Source organism: Mustelus asterias, chromosome 1 (genome assembly GCF_964213995.1).
Source record: "Mustelus asterias chromosome 1, sMusAst1.hap1.1, whole genome shotgun sequence".
NCBI lineage: Eukaryota > Metazoa > Chordata > Chondrichthyes > Carcharhiniformes > Triakidae > Mustelus > Mustelus asterias.
Genome location: NC_135801.1, coordinates 108,668,956 through 108,688,120, shown reverse-complemented (window position 1 = coordinate 108,688,120; position 19,165 = coordinate 108,668,956). Strand labels below are relative to the sequence as shown.

General features: G+C 42.4%; 1 protein-coding gene across 1 annotated transcript in view; it reads right to left on the bottom strand.

Moving 5' to 3' along the window:
• grxcr1a (glutaredoxin and cysteine rich domain containing 1 a) overlaps positions 1-19,165 on the bottom strand; it is an 89,159-nt gene that overhangs the window by 57,359 nt on the left and 12,635 nt on the right. Inside the window, exon 2 of the mRNA XM_078237769.1 lies at positions 7,550-7,789. Within this exon, the coding sequence (XP_078093895.1) occupies positions 7,550-7,789 (240 nt within the window). The remainder of the gene's footprint in view (positions 1-7,549; positions 7,790-19,165) is intronic.

Here is a 19,165-nt window from a genome sequence, read left to right as displayed (position 1 = left end):
TCTTTGGGAGGCAAGGGATGAGATTGCAGAGCCTTTGGCTTTGATCTTTGGGTCCTCACTGTCCACGGGGATGGTGCCAGAGGACTGGAGAGTGGCGAATGGTGTTCCTCTGTTTAAGAAAGGGAATAGAAATGACCCTGGTAATTATAGGCCGGTTAGTCTTACTTTGGTTGTTGGTAAGTGGATGGAAAAGGTCCTTAGGGATGGGATTTACAACCATTTAGAAAGATGCAGATTAATCCGGGATAGTCAGCACGGATTTGTGAAGGGCAAGTCGTGCCTCACAAATTTGATAGAATTTTTTGAGGAGGTAACTAAGTGTGTTGATGAAGGTAGGGCAGTTGATGTCATACACATGGATTTTAGTAAGGCGTTTGATAAGGTCCCCCAAGGTCGGCTTATGATGAAAGTAAGGAGGTGTGGGATAGAGGGAAAGTTGGCCGATTGGATAGGATTACTGGCTATCTGATCGAAATGATGTGGAGATGCCGGCGTTGGACTGGGGTGAACACAGTAAGAAGTCTCACAACACCAGGTTAAGGTCCAACAGGTTTATTTGGTAGCAAATACAAATAAACCTGTTGGACTTTAACCTGGTGTTGTGAGACTTCTTACTGTATCTGATCGAAGACAGAGGGTGATGGTGGATGGAAAATTTTTGGACTGGAGGCAGGTTGCTAGCGGAGTGCCACAGGGATCAGTGCTTGGTCCTCTGCTATTTGTGATTTTTATTATTGACTTAGAGGAGGGGGCTGAAGGGTGGATCAGTAAATTTGCTGATGACACCAAGATTGGTGGAGTAGTGGATGAGGTGGAGGGCTGTTATAGGCTGCAAAGAGACATAGATAGGATGCAAAGCTGGGCTGAAAAATGGCAGATGGAGTTTAACACTGATAAATGTGAGGTGATTCATTTTGGTAGGACAAATTTAAATGTGGATTACAGGGTCAAAGGTAGGGTTCTGAAGACTGTGGAGGAACAGAGAGATCTTGGGGTCCATATCCACAGATCTCTGAAGGTTGCCACTCAAGTAGATAGAGCTGTGAAGAAGGCCTATAGTGTGTTAGCTTTTATTAACAGGGGGTTGGAGTTTAAGAGCCGTGGGGTTATGCTGCAACTGTACAGGACCTTGGTGAGACCACATTTGGAATATTGTGTGCAGTTCTGCTCACCTCACTATAAGAAGGATGTGGAAGCGCTGGAAAGAGTGCAAAGGAGATTTACCAGGATGCTGCTTGGTTTGGAGGGTAGGTCTTATGAGGAAAGGTTGAGGGAGCTAGGGCTGTTCTCTCTGGAGCGGAGGAGGCTAAGGGGAGACTTAATAGAGGTTTATAAAATGATGAAGGGGATAGATAGAGTGAATGTTCAAAGACCATTTCCTCGGGTGGATGGAGCTATTACAAGGGGGCGTAACTATACGGTTCATGGTGGGAGATATAGGAAGGATGTCCGAAGTAGGTTCTTTACTCAGAGAGTGGTTGGGGTGTGGAATGGACTGCCTGCAGTGATAGTGGAGTCAGACACTTTAGGAACATTTAAGCGGTTATTGGATAGGCACATGGAGCACACCAGGATGATAGGGAGTGGGATAGCTTGATCTTGGTTTCAGATCAAGCTCGGCGCAACATCGTGGGCTGAAGGGCCTGTTCTGTGCTGTACTGTTCTATGTTCTATGTTCGACAAATAAGAGAGCATAAAACTGAGAAAAGAGCGTGTAAATGTGTAAAGAATAGTGTTAGGGTTAGTCTGAAAATAACAACCTTCCCTGCTACAGAGACTTGAAACTCCAAACTGGACTCAGCAGTCGCTGCAATCTCACACTGCCCCTTAATATTTGAGTTAATGGAAAGCAAATTGAACAAACCAAAAGCAATTTTCAACATTAAATGGATCCTTAACCTTACTGAAAACCCACTAAAATAGATTTAATGCTCAACACTGACCACTATGGAATTAAAAGTAGCAACAAACCTGTGTTCAGCAATCTGAAATCTTTGAACACCCAGACTATGATAAATACTTATTGTAGTCAGATAAAAATCCAGAAGAGCAGACCACTATTTAATACAATGTGCGATGAGTACACTCAGTGAAGCAGCCACTCCTCCAGTCACTACAGACCAGGCCTCTGTGAGATTCCTCCAGCTTTCTGCCAGCGACCCCTTCAATTGCCATGGTAACAGAGGAGACACCTATCAATGTGTAGGAATCGCTTCCAATGCTGCGTCCTCATGATCTCAGGTGACTAAAGAACGTGCACTCAGGCCATCCCAGATGAAGGGGCATCAGAATGACTAGCCTGCTTCCTGTGCAGATGGCATCTAAGGTGGAGCACCACATGGCACAGCAACTGTAACAAAAATTTAAATATCGCCATAAACACACATGGATTATCAGGGTGTTCCTTTACTTCATATTGCTCTTTGAGAGATTGTGCTCGTGATCTTTATGTGCTTTTGACCAAGAATAGACATGTCGTTGTTGTGAGGGTCTTCATGTCTAGCTGGTGGTATATAGGCATCTAGCCCATGGATTCCTGGTGATGTTTGTCAGTTAACTTCTGCACAAGTTTCCTCAGCAATTAAGTATGCAACATTGGCCTTGGCTCTGTTAGCTTACAATGTTTTCACGGGGTCGGAGATCAGGAGATTATGGAGCTCAGATGTTGTTGATCAAAGTCTTTCAAATCCTTCAGTGAAGTGTTTCCACAATCTCACTGGCACTAAGTCCCTATTGTCCCTGGGTACATCAGCTGGCCAGTTTGGATCCTCTGGATCGTCTTTCAGATCCTCTTCAGATTTGCCCTCAAAGGGTGTGGGTAGTCACCAAGATCTTCCTCTGTCAGGTCCTCCCCGGAGGTTGTGAAGGGCACAGCAAGCTACAACAAGCAGTGAGACCCAAGCCAGTGCCTATTAAATCATAGAAATCATAGAAACCCTACAGTGCAGAAGGAGGCCATTCGGCCCATCGAGTCTGCACCGACCACAATCCCACCCAGGCCCTACCCCCACATATTGTACCCGCTAATCCCTCTAACCTACACATCTCAGGACTCTAAGGGGCAATTTTTAACCTGGCCAATCAACCTAACCCGCACATCTTTGGACTGTGGGAGGAAACCGGAGCACCCGGAGGAAACCCACGCAGACTCGAGGAGAATGTGCAAACTCCACACAGACAGTGACCCGAGCCGGGAATCGAACCCGGGACCCTGGAGCTGTGAAGCAGCAGTGCTAACCACTGTGCTATCGTGCCGCCCACGATATTGCAGTGAACCACCAGCTCAGTCCCGGCAGCCAAATCTCAATTTGCTCAGACCATCCCAGATGGACACATGGCTCTCATTGAATCAGTCCTCAACCTCTGTTCACAGATTCCTTCCATCAGGACCATCTATTCAGCAAATTCCCCTTATCACCAAGAATCCATCCCTCCAACATTGGTGCTGGGGAGAATAGCCATGCATTGGGAATGCCTGAGGATATAGGAATTGTGACAATTCCCATTGAGTCTTAGCTCCCGAGGGTTTACTTCTGTTCTTTCTTTTCGCAGCCTGGGAACTGAGAATCCAGAATTGTCTTTCACAGTGAGAGTTTTACTAGAGATACTCCCTCCACTGCAAGCAGGCCAAATTTTACAGCTTTGTTTGAACTCCTCCCAAATTGTATTTCTCAATCTGAACTCCAGCTTCCATCCTAGTCCTGCATGGCAAAACATGGACTTCCATTTTCTAGTTGTTCTGTCTCTCCTAGGCCTTGGTGGTCTAACACACTTGTCTGTGATATTCAGTAATATTTTAGGAAAGTCTGTAGTCTGATCCTGTACCCTTCCCCCATGACCAGGTAAGTCACATGAGTCTTGTACTCAGGTAGAAACACTGAATATCTGTCTTCTGGACCCCCAACTCCATCCTATTCAAAAATCTAAAGGACAGTTCAGAGTATACCCTTTTCATAGAAACCCTACAGTACAGAAAGAGGCCATTCGGCCCATCGAGTCTGCACCGACCACAATCCCACCCAGGCCCTACCCCTATATCCCTACATATTTTACCTGTTAATTCCTCTAATCTACACATCTCCTTTACAACTTGAAATTCTTAATCCTTCCCTGGGATTTGAAGTCTCACAATCTGTCCACTGGCATCACAGATCTCTTTGCCGTTGTTTGCATGTGTGAATACCAAGGACCTTTTTTTTCCCCAAAATAATTTTTTTTTAAATCCAGCCTTCCTTTAAGCTTTAGCAGCCTCATCATCCAGACCTGTTGTCAGGCTGACTTCAACAAAGGTCATATGACTCCCATTCATTTAAATTTCAAGGCCCAGTCCCAAAACACCTCATAATTGTAAAATAGCACCTGTAGGCCAGCCATACTTACTTGCCGCGATTCACTCCCACCTGCTTGGCCTGTGCATAGCCCATAAAATTGCATAGGCCACAAAATTCAATACTGGTGTATTGGCTGATTGGTAGTCCTAAGGACAATTTAATTGATCGGTTTGGAAGGTGGGTGGCCTTGTGACCTCAGGTCCCACTCATCTTCCATATTGTGGCAGACAGGTGTCATGATGATGGCTGGCAGAATGTGCTATTTTACAGCAGTACGAGGAACAGCTGTCCAATCCATTGTCATAAAATCCAGTCCTGTATTAATCCAAATGGTCCAAATGTGGTCCAAAATGGAAGACCTCAAATTTCCCCACGTCATCTATCATATTTTTACTTATTGGTTCAATCAGCTTATGTTATTTTGTAACTTCCTGCTCCCATCTACAAAACGTACTATGCCCTCTGAGTCAATATCATCACAAAATTGGCAACATATCTGGTACCCCTTCGTCCAAGATTCAGATATATATATGTAAAAAGTCGAGGTTCCTGTGGAAAATGTTACTTGTCCTATGCCACCAGCTGGAGAACAAAACCTTTATCCTTACTTTCTGTCTCCTCTATCCTAACCAAATACCAACCCATATCAGAAGGTTATGTCCAATTCCAAACTTTCATTTTCACTCAAAATCTCATAAATGGAACCTTCTCAAATGCCTTTTGGAAAACCATGTAGACTACATCCATAAACAGTTCAACATGTTTGTAATCACCTCAAATAATTCAACCAGATTGGTTAGACATCACCTCTGCTCCATAAATCCATGCTAACTTTCAGCGTTCAGCTAATGGTTCAAATTCTCATTCGCATTGTCCCTGATGATAGATTCCATTAATGCCCCACACCTGACATTAAACTAACAGGTCTGGTAGCATTTGTGGAGTGAGAACCAGAGTTAATGTTTGTATGATGCTTCTTCAGAGCCCAGACTCAAAATGTTGGTTGTAATTTTCTAGCCCCTCTCTGACCCATGTTCCCCCAAAGCAGCAGCAAGACATCGAAAGATTCATTCATGTCGACGGGCCTGGAAGATCCCGCTGGTGTGAGGGGCTGGAAAATTCTGGCCATCAACTCAGTTCCGCTCTTTACAGATGCTGCCAAACCTGCTTCGTCGTTTCAGCATTTTCAGTTTTATTTCAGATTTCCAGCATCCATGGTATTTTGCTTTCATTTAACTGGTGCGTTTGTAGATTTTGCCCTTCTGCCATTCCTTAAATTGTGGAGTGATTGCTGCAATTTCCAAGCAAACTTCACACAATTTAAAAGGAAATTCAAAGACAATTTGGAAAGGAAGAAGAGAAAAGCGATTGAGGAACGAGCTCTAGTTGATGCATCTGCACCAGCACATGTATCATGAGCTGAATGCCTGCTTTTGTATTGGACACTCTGTCATTCTATAGATCAGGACCTGCTGCAGTGCCTGTGCATTCAAACCTCACCATAGGTTTTACAAAGTAGTTCTCTCTGCATAATACTTCACACAATATCTATACATATGGTGTATTTCAGCACACCCTGGCTGACTTGCTCTCCTATTAATTTGGATGCTAGGTTGAGTTCAAAGAATCATAAAATCATTGAATGTTTACAGTACAAAAGGAGGCCATTTGGCTAACTCCCCTGCCCATTCCCCAAATCCGTAAATGGTTTTCTCTTTGGGAGTTTTCCAATTTCCTTTTGAAAGTCAAACGAAAAATCAAGAGACATAGAAATGGATTGATGATTCCTTATCACATTTTAAAGTAATGCACAAAGTCAAAGTTAACCCTGTAGAGGGTTAAAATTCAGTAATACATGGTGTTTCTGCAGGCTGAAAAGAATACATATGTCTACTGATGGGCAATGTACACCTTGTTTTAGGAATTAATATTTGTAAATCAGCCTGCAGAACAAAAGGTGTTTTCACAGATTGAAGACTTCTAACTGCAGAGTTTTAGCACAATTCTGCTCAGCAGCCTCCTGACAGCTTCTTGATAAATGTTAATTCCCTGCAATCACAGGCTATTCAGAATGATTAGAAGAAATCAATGCGGCTCCCAGCAAGGGGTAAAATCACTTATTTCAAATACAAGGATCCTGTGACTTGCTGATCAATGAGAAATACAGTTTTTCATGTTTTTCATTCTGAAATATCTCTCAAGGGCCTCAGCTGTAGATTGCGCAGTATTGCACAAAGATACCAGTCAGCCCGAAGCAATGGAGATGCAGGCAAGTCAGAACCTCCATGCCAGTGTGTAACCACATAGGTGAAGAGACCCTTCTAATAGCAATTTTATATAAAGCCTCAGTTCACAAAAAGCACATTTTGTTATTTTTGACCCTAAGAAGATCAGTAAAATTTGCTATTTCCTGTTTGTTCTGATTCTATTTAACTATTTAATGATCAGTAAGTTTGTTGAATGGCTTAGCTGGAGCCACAGTCTGATCATATTTATCTTTTTCTGCTTACATGGTAGCATGTTATAAATTTCAGGAGTTCAATGTAAAGAATACTGACATGGATTCTTTGTTCAACCAAACCTCCCTTTGGGTGCTAATTTTAAATTGGTTCAATACACACATTAACAAATCACACATAAATACATCCCATAAACTTATATTTATGAAATGAGCCTAGCACTGATTCCAAAATACACCAATCCTATCCCTTGTCCAATCCAACCAAAATACATCAACCATTTCTTGCCCAATAACTAACCCTCTGTTCATGCTAACCATTCTCTTTAATGGCACACATCTGAATGATTTTATCAATCTTCTACAAAACTCCAAAGTCCCAAAATTTCAGGTTATTGGAACTGCAAATGTAACACTGGGCGTGGGGAGAAACTTGGCCTTACGTTAAGCCTCACTCTGAACAGCTGCCCATATTGAGAATGTAAAGTTAATACACAATATTAAAAATCAGTACTTTTTCCAGAATCACTCCCTCTGAAACATCCATTTGGCCATTTACTGATCTCTCATCATTTAATTTTGATTGTGTAACTTCACCTTGGTAACTTGGGTAGGCAAATAAACAAATTAGGGACTAAGGATAAAACAGAATTCATTATAATGTTGAAGAATGTTTTGTTTTATTTTCTGTTTCCCCGTACATCAACTGAAATAAAATGATAAACACAGTTTGGTAATTGTCCAGAACTTCTCAACTTACCCCCAGGTAATGACCATCGATGAACACCACAGGTAAGGAAGAAGATTCATTAGCTCTCTTGCAACGCTCTTCTAGCTCCTTTCCATAATCACTGTTCAAAGCAATATTTTTCTCTTCCAATTTTACTCTGTGATTTTGGAAAATTTTCCTCACTATCTCACAGCGGTCAAAAGTTGTCCTCACAACACGAAGGCTAGTTGTGTAGATTACTATTCTTCCAAATTCTAGTGTTAGTGGTGGCTGCAACAAATAAAGAGAGGTCTCAAACACAGTGTTATCCTTTCCTTATTATGTTAACTCTCTAATTAACTGTGCCCACTTCATGTTTAGGAGGCAAAATGGACAGTTTTTAAGGAGGCTCTAATTTAACATGATTTTTATTTTTAACTCCTGAACATTGTGTTTCCCAACACTCAGGAATCCCAATAGGTAAAAGCCTGCGAGCGGTGCTGGGCCCAGGAGATAAGCACCATAAACTGCATTGCACACGGATCAGAAGGAACACAAGTGTCACTTCCAGGCCCAAAAAGCAAGTCTCCTTATATGCCTCACAATCTCTGACACACACCACCAATCCAACTCTCCCATCTATAACTCACCCTGGATCTCTGATGGACCCACTCCCTCGCCTGTGAACACACACCGACTCCCATCTTTGCCAGCTGTTTTTCCACCCAACAGCCTGACTTCTAGATGGGTGAGTTGCTGAAAACATTTTCAAAGACTTCAGCAGGTTACTATCAGCGGGCTGTTCAGGAAATCCTGGCTTCCAAAAGTTTCCTATCTGGAAATCCTATCCTTCGCACTTATTTTCTTGACTGGCTCTGAGTAAATATTGAGGTTCACATGAAATGTGCCTAAGCCATGGGGATATTTCTATTTGCTTTTATTAGGTGACCTTTTCCTCAACATTTAAAGGTCTATGGATCAATCTGTCATGAGATTAATCCTTCCCTAGTTGCTTCTCAATCCAAATTTTCCTTTAATTATCTTCTTCACTTCAATTGGAATTTAAGTGGAAGATAAATGCAGCAAAGTTATTCCAAATGCCGTCCATCTCCTTTTCATGTATATTTCGAGAAGCATGCTTTAGATATTTTTTGATATCTTTATATTAACAGGGGTACATTATGATTAACTTTAGGTTTTAATTCTATATCACACTTCATAGATATATTAAAATAGAAAAGAAAGACTTGCATTTATAAAATACTTTCCATGATCATGCTGACAATGGAGTACTTCTGAAATGAACTCACTGCTGTAATGTGGGAAACACAACAGCCAATTTGCACATATCAAACTCCCACAAAGCGCAATGTGATAATTAGCAAATAATCTCATAGAATCTCTACAGTGCAGAAGGAGGCCATTCGGCCCATCGAGTCTGCACCAACCACAGTCCCATCCATCCCCTATCCCCGTAACCCCATATATTTGCTCTGCTAGTCTGCGTAACACTAAGGGGCAATTTACCATGGCCAATCCACCTAACCAGCACATCTTTCGGACTTTGGGAGGAAACCGGAGCACCCGGAAGAAACACACGCAGACACGAGGAGAATGTGCAAACTCCACACAGACAGTGACCCGAGGCTGGAATTGAACCTGAGTGCCTGGCACTGTGAGGCAGCAATGCTAACCAGTGTGCCACCCTGTGATAAATTCTGATGTTGACAAAGGATAAATATTGGTCGGGACATGAGGGAAAACTCCTTTGCTCTTCGTCAAAATAGTGCCACAGGATCTATTCTGTCTACCTGAGAGGGCAGACAGGGCCTCAGTTTAATATCTCATCTGAAAGACAGCACCCCAGCAATGCAGCACTCCCTCTGTACTGCAATGGAGGGTCACCTTGATTTTTGCACACAAGTACTGGAGTAAGACTTGAACCTTGAACCTTGGGGCTCAGAGATGAGAGTACCATCAAACGAGCTATAGCTGAAAATGTTCAGTGAAGCCATGTCAGGTTGACTACAGTGGTATCTTGAAATAGGTACTGATGGATATGTAGAAAATGAACTATTACAGAAATTACAACACAGTAGGTAAACATTTGGTCCATTATTTTGTCAATGTTAGCTTTTCCACTGAAACTGTCCACTGTAAACCCATTCCCTAAACTTCCCCTGTGCATTTTTCAAATTCATTTTTCAAATACTCATCCATATCCTCCTTGCATTACATTATTGTTTCATTTCAAAAGCTGCTTACAGTGAAGCATCTCTTTTTCTTCATAATGCTATGCGTGAACAAATTTGGGTAACCTTTCCCTTAATTCTCTGGTGATAATTCCAAACGTTTGTTACTGATTTAACAACAGATAGAAACAAGCTATCAAAAACCTTTCACAATTCTGAATTCCCTTAACATCCTATATTGCAGTGAAAAGTTACTCAATTCTTTAAGCATTTTTGTCATCACATTTCCGGTGTAATTTTAGTGTATCTTCACTGTATCCTTTCCATGGCTAATATGCTTCCTACAAGAGGTGTCCAGAATTGTTCGGCCTAATCAAAGTCTTGTACTGATCCAGTCATTCCATCTTGCTTCAATTCTCCTAAGTATGAAATCAAGGATCAAATTTTCTACCTAATTTTACTCTCACCATTTACAATCTATCCAATATCTTCACTTCGTATCTCTCCTTTCCTCTACAGAGTCTTACAATTTCAGCTATACTTCTTTCCATTATCTCCAACTAAGCGATGTATTTTCTTTTTTTAAAAAGCCTACCTCCACATGGAGTGCTCCTTCTGGATCTGTAGCATTTCTGTGAGTCATTGTCACTCAGCCTCCCCAGCCCCTTCTCATTCTCCCACACCATTGTCAAACAGGACTTAATTGAGGCTGGTACATTAGTGAGATGCTAGCAGCCTGAAAATGGGTTGAAATTAATTTTGAGGTGTATAGCTCTACACTACTCTATTTTTAACTCCAGATTCTATTCTGTCAGAATTTACTCATTTCCCACATTTTCCATATTTATGGAATGAGGTCACCCATTTGGTCACTTTTGTGCTGTAAATGCTACTTACAAAGTACTGGGTTGAGGCTGTGCAGACCATGCCTATTCTCCAGGAGCAGACTGCGTTCTTGCTCATTTCCTACAGGTTTCTTCAATTATATAAATGAGGGGACCCATGCAGGTAATGGCTAGCGGCCATCCTACAGTTGATTCTGCTAACCCTGACTCCTGCCTTTGTTTCGAGTCTCGTCAAACTTCATACGCACCACATCCACCTCGTTGCCATTGACTACTTTCTGCTGCTTCTTCAAAAATTCAATAAAGTTGGTCTATCTAAGCTGTTCATAGACCTTACCGAAGTGGCTGTGAGAGTTGACCCATTGTCTATGGCACTTGCTCTTCAAACTGGGATATCCAATCAAGTTATCTAAACCCTGTGCCTACTTGCAAAATGGCAAAGTTGGAATTGTTGGGCCTGTGGTGAAGTGTCTGATGCCTTTGGCAGTAACCATCAGTTGTAAAGCAAAGATGCGTCATGGATCCTAAATTCTTCAGTCTCCTCCAACTGCAATGCTTAAGGAATCCCCCAGAGACATCCCTGCAGGCAGCAACAGTAAGTTCCAATCAGGGAAGCTCTTCAATCTCTCCAGATTGCATGCCTCCATCATAATAATAGAGGCAGTAATCAGAGAGCTCTTGTATGTAGATGACTGTGCCCTAGCTGCCCAAAGAGAGACATGCAGACTATGACGAACAAGTACTGGCAAAATATTTGGTCTCTGAGGTTATGTTTCAGCTAGCACCAGGTACATAATATGAAGCTCCAGAATAACTGTTGGTGGCAATGATGTGAAAAATTCTCATTGCCTGATAATGTGCTCTCTAGGGAAGGCATTATTAATGAGGATATCAGAGCACGCATCCAAAAAGTAAGTTCTGCCTATGATTGACTCCATGACTGGCAGCATGGTATTAAGCAGAAGACTAAAATCAAACTCTATCAGACCATTGTTGTTACCAACCTGTTGTAGGGCGCTGTATCCTGGGTCTGCTATGCCATCATATCAAAGCTCAGAAACACTTCCAACAAAGACACCTGAAATTCATCATGAGAATTCAATGGCTGGACAAAATCACAAACAACAAAATCTTACATTTGGGCTCAACAGCTTGAAGACTACCCTCCAAAAAAATTCAACCAAGATGGGTAGGCCATGTTGACTACATGAATGACAACAGAATCCCCAAGCAGATCTTTTTTGGGGAACTGCCTCAGGGCTAACAACATCAGGGTGGTCGGTGAAAACAATACAAGGAAACCCTAAGAGCCTTACCAACTCTTGCATTACAAACCACCTTTCTTGAAAAAATACTGTACCCCACCAGCTCATTTGGAAATAAGCATTGATATTTGATTCATCATGTTTCGGGGACCATCTACACCAAACTTGCCACACATACCAAGAAGAAGGCCAGAGGTGGCACAGCTGCAGAAATTACCCCAAGCACCTACAATAACAACATGAACTGCAAGTTCTATGAACATCCCATGCCAATCTTGCATCTGGCTCTACTGTCAGAAGACAATGAAGTCACCTACAGTTTGGAAATATTCAAACCATTTTGCCATAAATGTTTTGTTATCTTATGTTTTAGCAGACTCAAATATATTTCCTGCCATTGATATTTAATTAATTGATCTCAGGTTCCCTGGATTAGTTTTAGCTTCCTTTGAAGAGGCAGGAATTATATTTGCTGTTCACTACTCCTCTGGCATTACTCCTTTCCTGAAAGAATTTTTATATACGTAGCCTATGCTGTTTCCTTAAGTTTACTTGTGTATTGGTGGGAGCAATTCATCTGGACCTGAGATTTTAAATGTATTCAATTTAGCAGTTTGTCCTGAATAGTATCTTGGTTCTTTACATGTTAACTGTTAAAAAAATCTCCCAATTCTAGCTACTGCCTCTTAAAGGAGAGCTTTTATTATAGTGGTGCAGCAGAAATAATATCACGGGCTAAACTGTCCTGATATTCTGATACTGCAGTGCAAGTGCCTATTAAAGAGATCAAGGTCAGGAGCAAGTCCTGTTTCCTCAGACAAGAAAGTGGAGATGGCAGGGTGGCACGGTGGCGCAGTGGTTAGCACTGCTGCCTCCCAGTGCCAGGGACCCGGGTTTGATTCCAGCTTAGGGTGACTTTGTGGAGTTTGCACGTTCTCCCTGAGTATGCGTGGGTTTCCTCCACGTGTTCCGGTTTCCTCCCATAGTCCAAAGATGTGCAGGTTAGGTGGATTGGCCATGCTAAATTGTCCCTTAGTGTCCCAAGATGTGTAGGTTAGGGGAATCAATAGGGGAAATACTTGGGGTTACTGGAATAAGGCCTGGGTAAGATGCTCTGTCGGAGAGTTGGTGCAGATTTGATGGGCTGAATGGCCTCCTTCTGCATTGGCGGTTCTATGAATGGTAGAGCAACATTCTCAGGATTTGGTTACAGTGCCTCAAATGGTTTAACAATGTTGCCAGTATTGGCAATTAAAACTCCTCTTTATAATTCCCTGGTATTGAACAATATTGTAACACCACCTCCCCAACCAGCCCCACAACACTAACCTTTCCTCTACACTGCATAACTCAGTCCCCCAACCATGATAAGACACGTCACTACACCTCCCTGTGCTTACACTCACACATCTACCATTGACCTCAAAATCAGTTCAAACAGCATTCTGCTTTTATCTTGTATGAACTTGTATTAACTTGTACATTTCTTTCGCACTCTACACCAGAAACATGTTTACCCAACAACCTCTCTCTCTCTTCTGCACACTTGCTTCATCTGCTCTCGATGCTGATCTGCCTAAAATACCTTCACAAGAACTTCGAAGGCACACATTAACCCATGTCTCTTTCAGGACAAGCCTGTATACAACTGAAGGGATGGTGGAAAGATGAGGGAGCTACAGCACCAAGAGGCAATAATAGATTGCAAACAGCCTACCTGGAGCAACACAGCCTCTTTACAAATAGAGAAAAACAGGCTTGCAATTCCTATGCTTCCATTTTCAGATTAGGCTATCTGAGAATTCTCCCTTTATGCGTTTCCATGTAACTGCCGGTCCCTGTAGTCCTCCACCTGTTTCTGCTGCTCTGATAAAGTCCCATATAAGAGCTTAATGTGCAAAATTAATGCACATGGGATTAGGGAAAATGCATTGGAATGGATTGCAAATTGCTTAACTGACAGGAAACAGAGAGGAGGAATAAATGGGTCTTTTTGGAATGGCAAGCAGTGTGACGACAATAATCTGTCCCTCAATGTCAATAAAATGAAGGAGATAGTCATTGACTTCAGGAAGCGTAGTAGAGGACATTCCCCTGTCTACATCAACGGGGATGAAGTGGAAATGGTCGAGAGCTTCAAGTTTCAAGGTTTCCAGATCACCAACAACCTGTCCTGGTCCCTCTATGCCGGCACCGTAGTTAAGAAAGTCCACCAATGCCTCTACTATCTCAGGAGGCTAAGAAAATTTGGCAACTCTGCTATGACTCTCACCAACCTTTACAGGTGCACCATAGAAAGCATTCTTTCTGGCTGTATCACAGCTTGGTATGGCTCCTGCTCTGTCCAAGATCGCAATAAACTACAAAGGATCGTGAATGAAGTCCAGTCCATCACGTAAACCAGCCTCACATCCATTGACTCTATCTACACTTCCCGCTGTCTTGGAAAAGCTGCCAGCATCATCAAGAACCCCACACACCCCAGACATATTCTCTTCCACCTTCTTCCATCGGGAAAAAGATACAAAATTCTGAGGTCATGTACCAACCGACTCAAAAGCAGCTTCTTCCCTGCTGCCATCAGACCTTTGAATGGATCTACCTTATATTAATTTGTTCTTTCTCTACACCCTAGCCATGACTGTGACACTACATTCTGCACCCTTTTCTTTCCTTCCTAATGAACAATATGCCTTGTCTGTATATATAGCATGCAAGAAACAATACTTTTCACTGTATACCAATACATGAAACAATAATAAATCAAATCAAAATCAGTGACTAGTGGAGTCCCACAGGGGTTAGTGCTTGGGCCGCAGCTATTCACAATATACTTCAATGATTTGGATGAGGGAACCAAATGTAATATTTTCAAGTTTGTTGATGATACAAAACTAGATGGGAATGTAAGTGGTGAGGAGGATGTAGATAGGCTTCCAGGTGATTTAGGCTAGTTGAGTGGGAAACTACATGCCAGGTGCAATTTAACATGGGTAAATGTGAAATTATTCACTTCAGTAGGAAAAATAGAATGGCAGAGTATTATTTAAATGTGTTAGATTGGGAAATGTTTATGTACAAAGGAACCACCAGTCACTGAAAGCAAGTAGGCAGGTACAGCAAGCAATTAGGAAGATAGATGGTATGCTGGTCTTCATTGCAAAAGCAAGGATGTCTTACTGCAGCTGTACAGGGCCTTGGTGAGACCACTCCTGGAGTAATATGTGTAGTTTTGGTTTCCTTGCCTGAGAAAGGATACACTTGCTACAATGGGAATGTGGGGTGATGGTTCATCAGATTGATTCCTGGGATGACAGGATTGTTGTATGAGGAGAGATTGGGTTGACTAATCCTGTATTCACTGAAGTTTAGAAGAATAAGAAGGGATCTCATTGAAAGATAAAAATTCTGACAGGGCTGGACAGACTAGATGCAGGGATGATGTTTCCCCTGGTTGGGAGTTTCAGGATATAAGTTGGGCCATTCAGGACTGAGATAAGGTGAAGTTTCTTCACTCAGAGGATGGTGAACCTGTGGAATTATCTATCACAGGAGGTTGTGGAGACCAAATCACTGAATATATTTAAGAATGAAATAAATAGATTTCTAGACACTAAAGGTATCATGCGGTATGATGAGAGAGCGGGAATATGGCATTGAAATAAAGGATTTGCCATGATATTGAACGGCAAGGCAGGCTCAAGGGGCCAAATGGCCATTTCCTGCTTCTATTTCCTGTGTTACTCTGTTTTTCTCCCAAGCAGAATGGAATTCTCATTTTCAGAAAAAGAATACTGCCAGAAAGATTCCTAAAGGTTGAAGAGATATGACAAACAACAAGAATAGCGATCTTCACCCAAAACTGTTGTGATATTCAACCAAATATCTGTCAAGTACTTTCAGCAATTTAAAACGATTTAAGTTACAGTAATTCAATCTGTTAAATACTGCTGGAACTGCTGTTTCTTGTGAGATGGAAAATGTCGCAGTTACTCCACCGATTTGAGCCTTTAGACACAGTTCAGTTCAGTGGTTAGATTAACCAACCAAATCACATCTTATTCTACCATCAACTGGTGAAGCCATCAGAGAAACAAAACCACCATTGTACCCTCCATCTGTTCTTCAGACTGTTAGCTGGATAGCTGACATAAATATATAACTAGCTCATTTTACAGCATGTCGCCTGGTTAATTCCACTAATAATGGGAATAAATAATTCAGTGTAATCATAAGTGGGAGTGAATTATGTTGCCAAAGGTTTAACATTGCGTTCCCTGTCAATAAGGGAGATGCTAAGTGAGGTACTCCAGGGCTCCATAGTCATTATATAAAATGGCATAACCAGATTCAGAGAAGACTACAAGTTAGAATGAATGGTAAACTGGAAAAAAAACAAGTGTGGTCTTACTGGAAGAGCTCATAGGGTTTGCATCTGAGCTGATCAGTGGGGAATGATGGATAATTTGAACAAATGTGAGATACTATATATTGGAAGTGTTAAAAGGAGATGTGTTTCTTTTATGGCGAGAACAGAAGCTGAGAGAGGCTTGGGGTGTTAATTGACTTATCATTCATTTGGTCTGAACCATGTGAGACAACAATAAACAAAGCAAATAAGATGATGTGTTAAATTGCCAAATCAGTTAAATTCAAGATCTACAGACTTTGCTAAAGCTGTACTGTCCTCTAAACATCCCACAGATAGCACACAATCTTACCGCCTTAAACTTTAAATAGGGGCCTGGGTCATTTCCTGGTCCCAAATTTAAAGGCATCCAAGGCCTGCCCACTTGCACAAACTTCCCGGAGTCAGCCAATTTAGGCAGGCAATAGAAGGACATGGACCACGTAGAGGCAAGAAAATATTAGATTAGAGAGGCATCTGTGTTAACACAGAGTTGGTGGGCCGAAGGGCCTGTTCCTGTGCTGTTCTTTGTTCTTTGTTCAACTTACAGGCTGCCTTCAGGAGCTCAATTCAGTTCAGGATGGAGGACAGGAGGACCAATGGAAAATTCTGAGACTGTGAGTGGTCATCAGTCCCCACTAGGAGAGATGGGTGTTGCTGCTGGAAGTGGGAGAAGATGAGGTCGCCTCAAGATAGAGGCATCCTCTGAAGGCTTTTGATTGTTTAAAAATAAAATGTGGCCACAGCTTCCAGGCCATCATTATAGAGGGGGATTCCCTTGGTGGCATTCATTCAGCCTCAAGGAAGCCACCTCCAGCCATCCACCTGGCCTCGGCCATCATCAGGTGAGGCAGCATCAACAATCTGCCCCTAAGTAGCCACTTAATTGGAACTAATCAGTTACCAACCACCCACAAGAGATAATCCTGTGTCATTCAGACACCCTCACACTGTGGTCTCTTAAGTCATCTCCATTCCATTGATAATCTGCCCATAAAGCAAACTGTTCATCCTCACAATGCAAGAAGTCACCGCGAGGTAGTCCAGAAAGAAAAGATGATGCAATGAGCAACAAGGAATGGTTTGACATGTTGGGGCTTAATCTCAATATGGAGGCTTCTCTGAGATGTTTCTTAAAAACAGTGAAAGCAAACCCAAACTACTAACCTCAGATACAATATGGTAATAGTACAACAGGGCAGAGCTTTCAGATTGCAAAAGGAAAATTTAAAACAAAGAACTGCAGCACTTTCACATCTTAGGATGTCTCAAGGCTTCATAATTGATGGATAGAAGATTTTTAATCAAATGTTTGAATAATTTAAGATGGAGATTGTAGATATTATAATTCCACAAGTTCTTAGCAGTTTAAGTACATTTAAGGAAATAAATTAATATTATATTGCTTTGGAAACTATTGTTTGTGTGTGGAAATGCAGCAGCTATCTTGTGTACAAAATCCCACAAAGAGCAATAAGATAAAAGCCCAGGCAACCAAAGAACAAAGAAGAGAACAAAGAACAGTACAGCACAGGAAACAGGCCCTTCGGCCCTCCAAACCTGTGCCGCTCCATGGTCCAACTAGACCAATCCTTTGTATCCCTCCATTCCCAGGCTGCTCATGTGACTATCCAGGTAAGTCTTAAACGATGTCAGCGTGCCTGCCTCCACCACCCTACTTGGCAGCGCATTCCAGGCCCCCACCACCCTCTGTGTAAAAAACGTCCCTCTGATATCTGAGTTATACTTTGCCCCTCTCACCTTGAGCCCGTGACCCCTCGTGATCGTCACCTCCGACCTGGGAAAAAGCTTCCCACTGTTCACCCTATCTATACCCTTCATAATCTTGTATACCTCTATTAGATCTCCCCTCATTCTCCGTCTTTCCAGGGAGAACAAGGCCAGTTTACCCAATCTCTCCTCATAGCTAAGACCCTCCATACCAGGCAACATCCTGATAAACCTTCTCTGCACTCTCTCTAACGCCTCCACGTCCTTCTGGTAGTGCGGCGACCAGAACTCCAAATGTGGCCTAACCAGCGTTCTATACAGCTGCATCATCAGACTCCAGCTTTTATACTCTATACCCCGTCCTATAAAGGCAAGCATACCATATGCCTTCTTCACTACCTTCTCCACCTGTGTTGCCACCTTCAAGGATTTGTGGACTTGCACACCTAGGTCCCTCTGTGTTTCTATACTCCTGATGACTCTGCCATTTATTGTATAACTCCTCCCTACATTATTTCTTCCAAAATGCATCACTTCGCATTTATCCGGATTAAACTCCATCTGCCACCTCTCCGCCCAATTTTCCAGCCTATCTATATCCTGCTGTATTGCCCGACAATGCTCTTCGCTATCTGCAAGTCCAGCCATCTTCGTGTCATCCGCAAACTTGCTGATTACACCAGTTACACCTTCTTCCAAATCATTTATATATATCACAAATAGCAGAGGTCCCAGTACAGAGCCCTGCGGAACACCACTGGTCACAGACCTCCAGCCGGAAAAAGACCCTTCGACCACTACCCTCTGTCTCCTATGGCCAAGCCAGTTCTCCACCCATCTAGCCACTTCTCCTTGTATCCCATGAGCCTTAACCTTCTTAACCAACCTGCCATGTGGGACTTTGTCAAATGCCTTACTGAAATCCATATAGACGACATCCACGGCCCTTCCTTCGTCAACCGTTTTTGTCACTTCCTCAAAAAACTCCACCAAATTTGTAAGGCACGACCTCCCTCTTACAAAACCATGCTGTCTGTCACAAATGAGATTGTTCCGTTCTAAATGCACATACATCCTGTCTCTAAGAATCCTCTCCAACAACTTCCCTACCACAGACGTCAAGCTCACCGGCCTATAATTTCCTGGATTATCCCAGCTACCCTTCTTAAACAACGGAACCACATTCGCTATCCTCCAATCCTCAGGGACCTCACCCGTATCCAAAG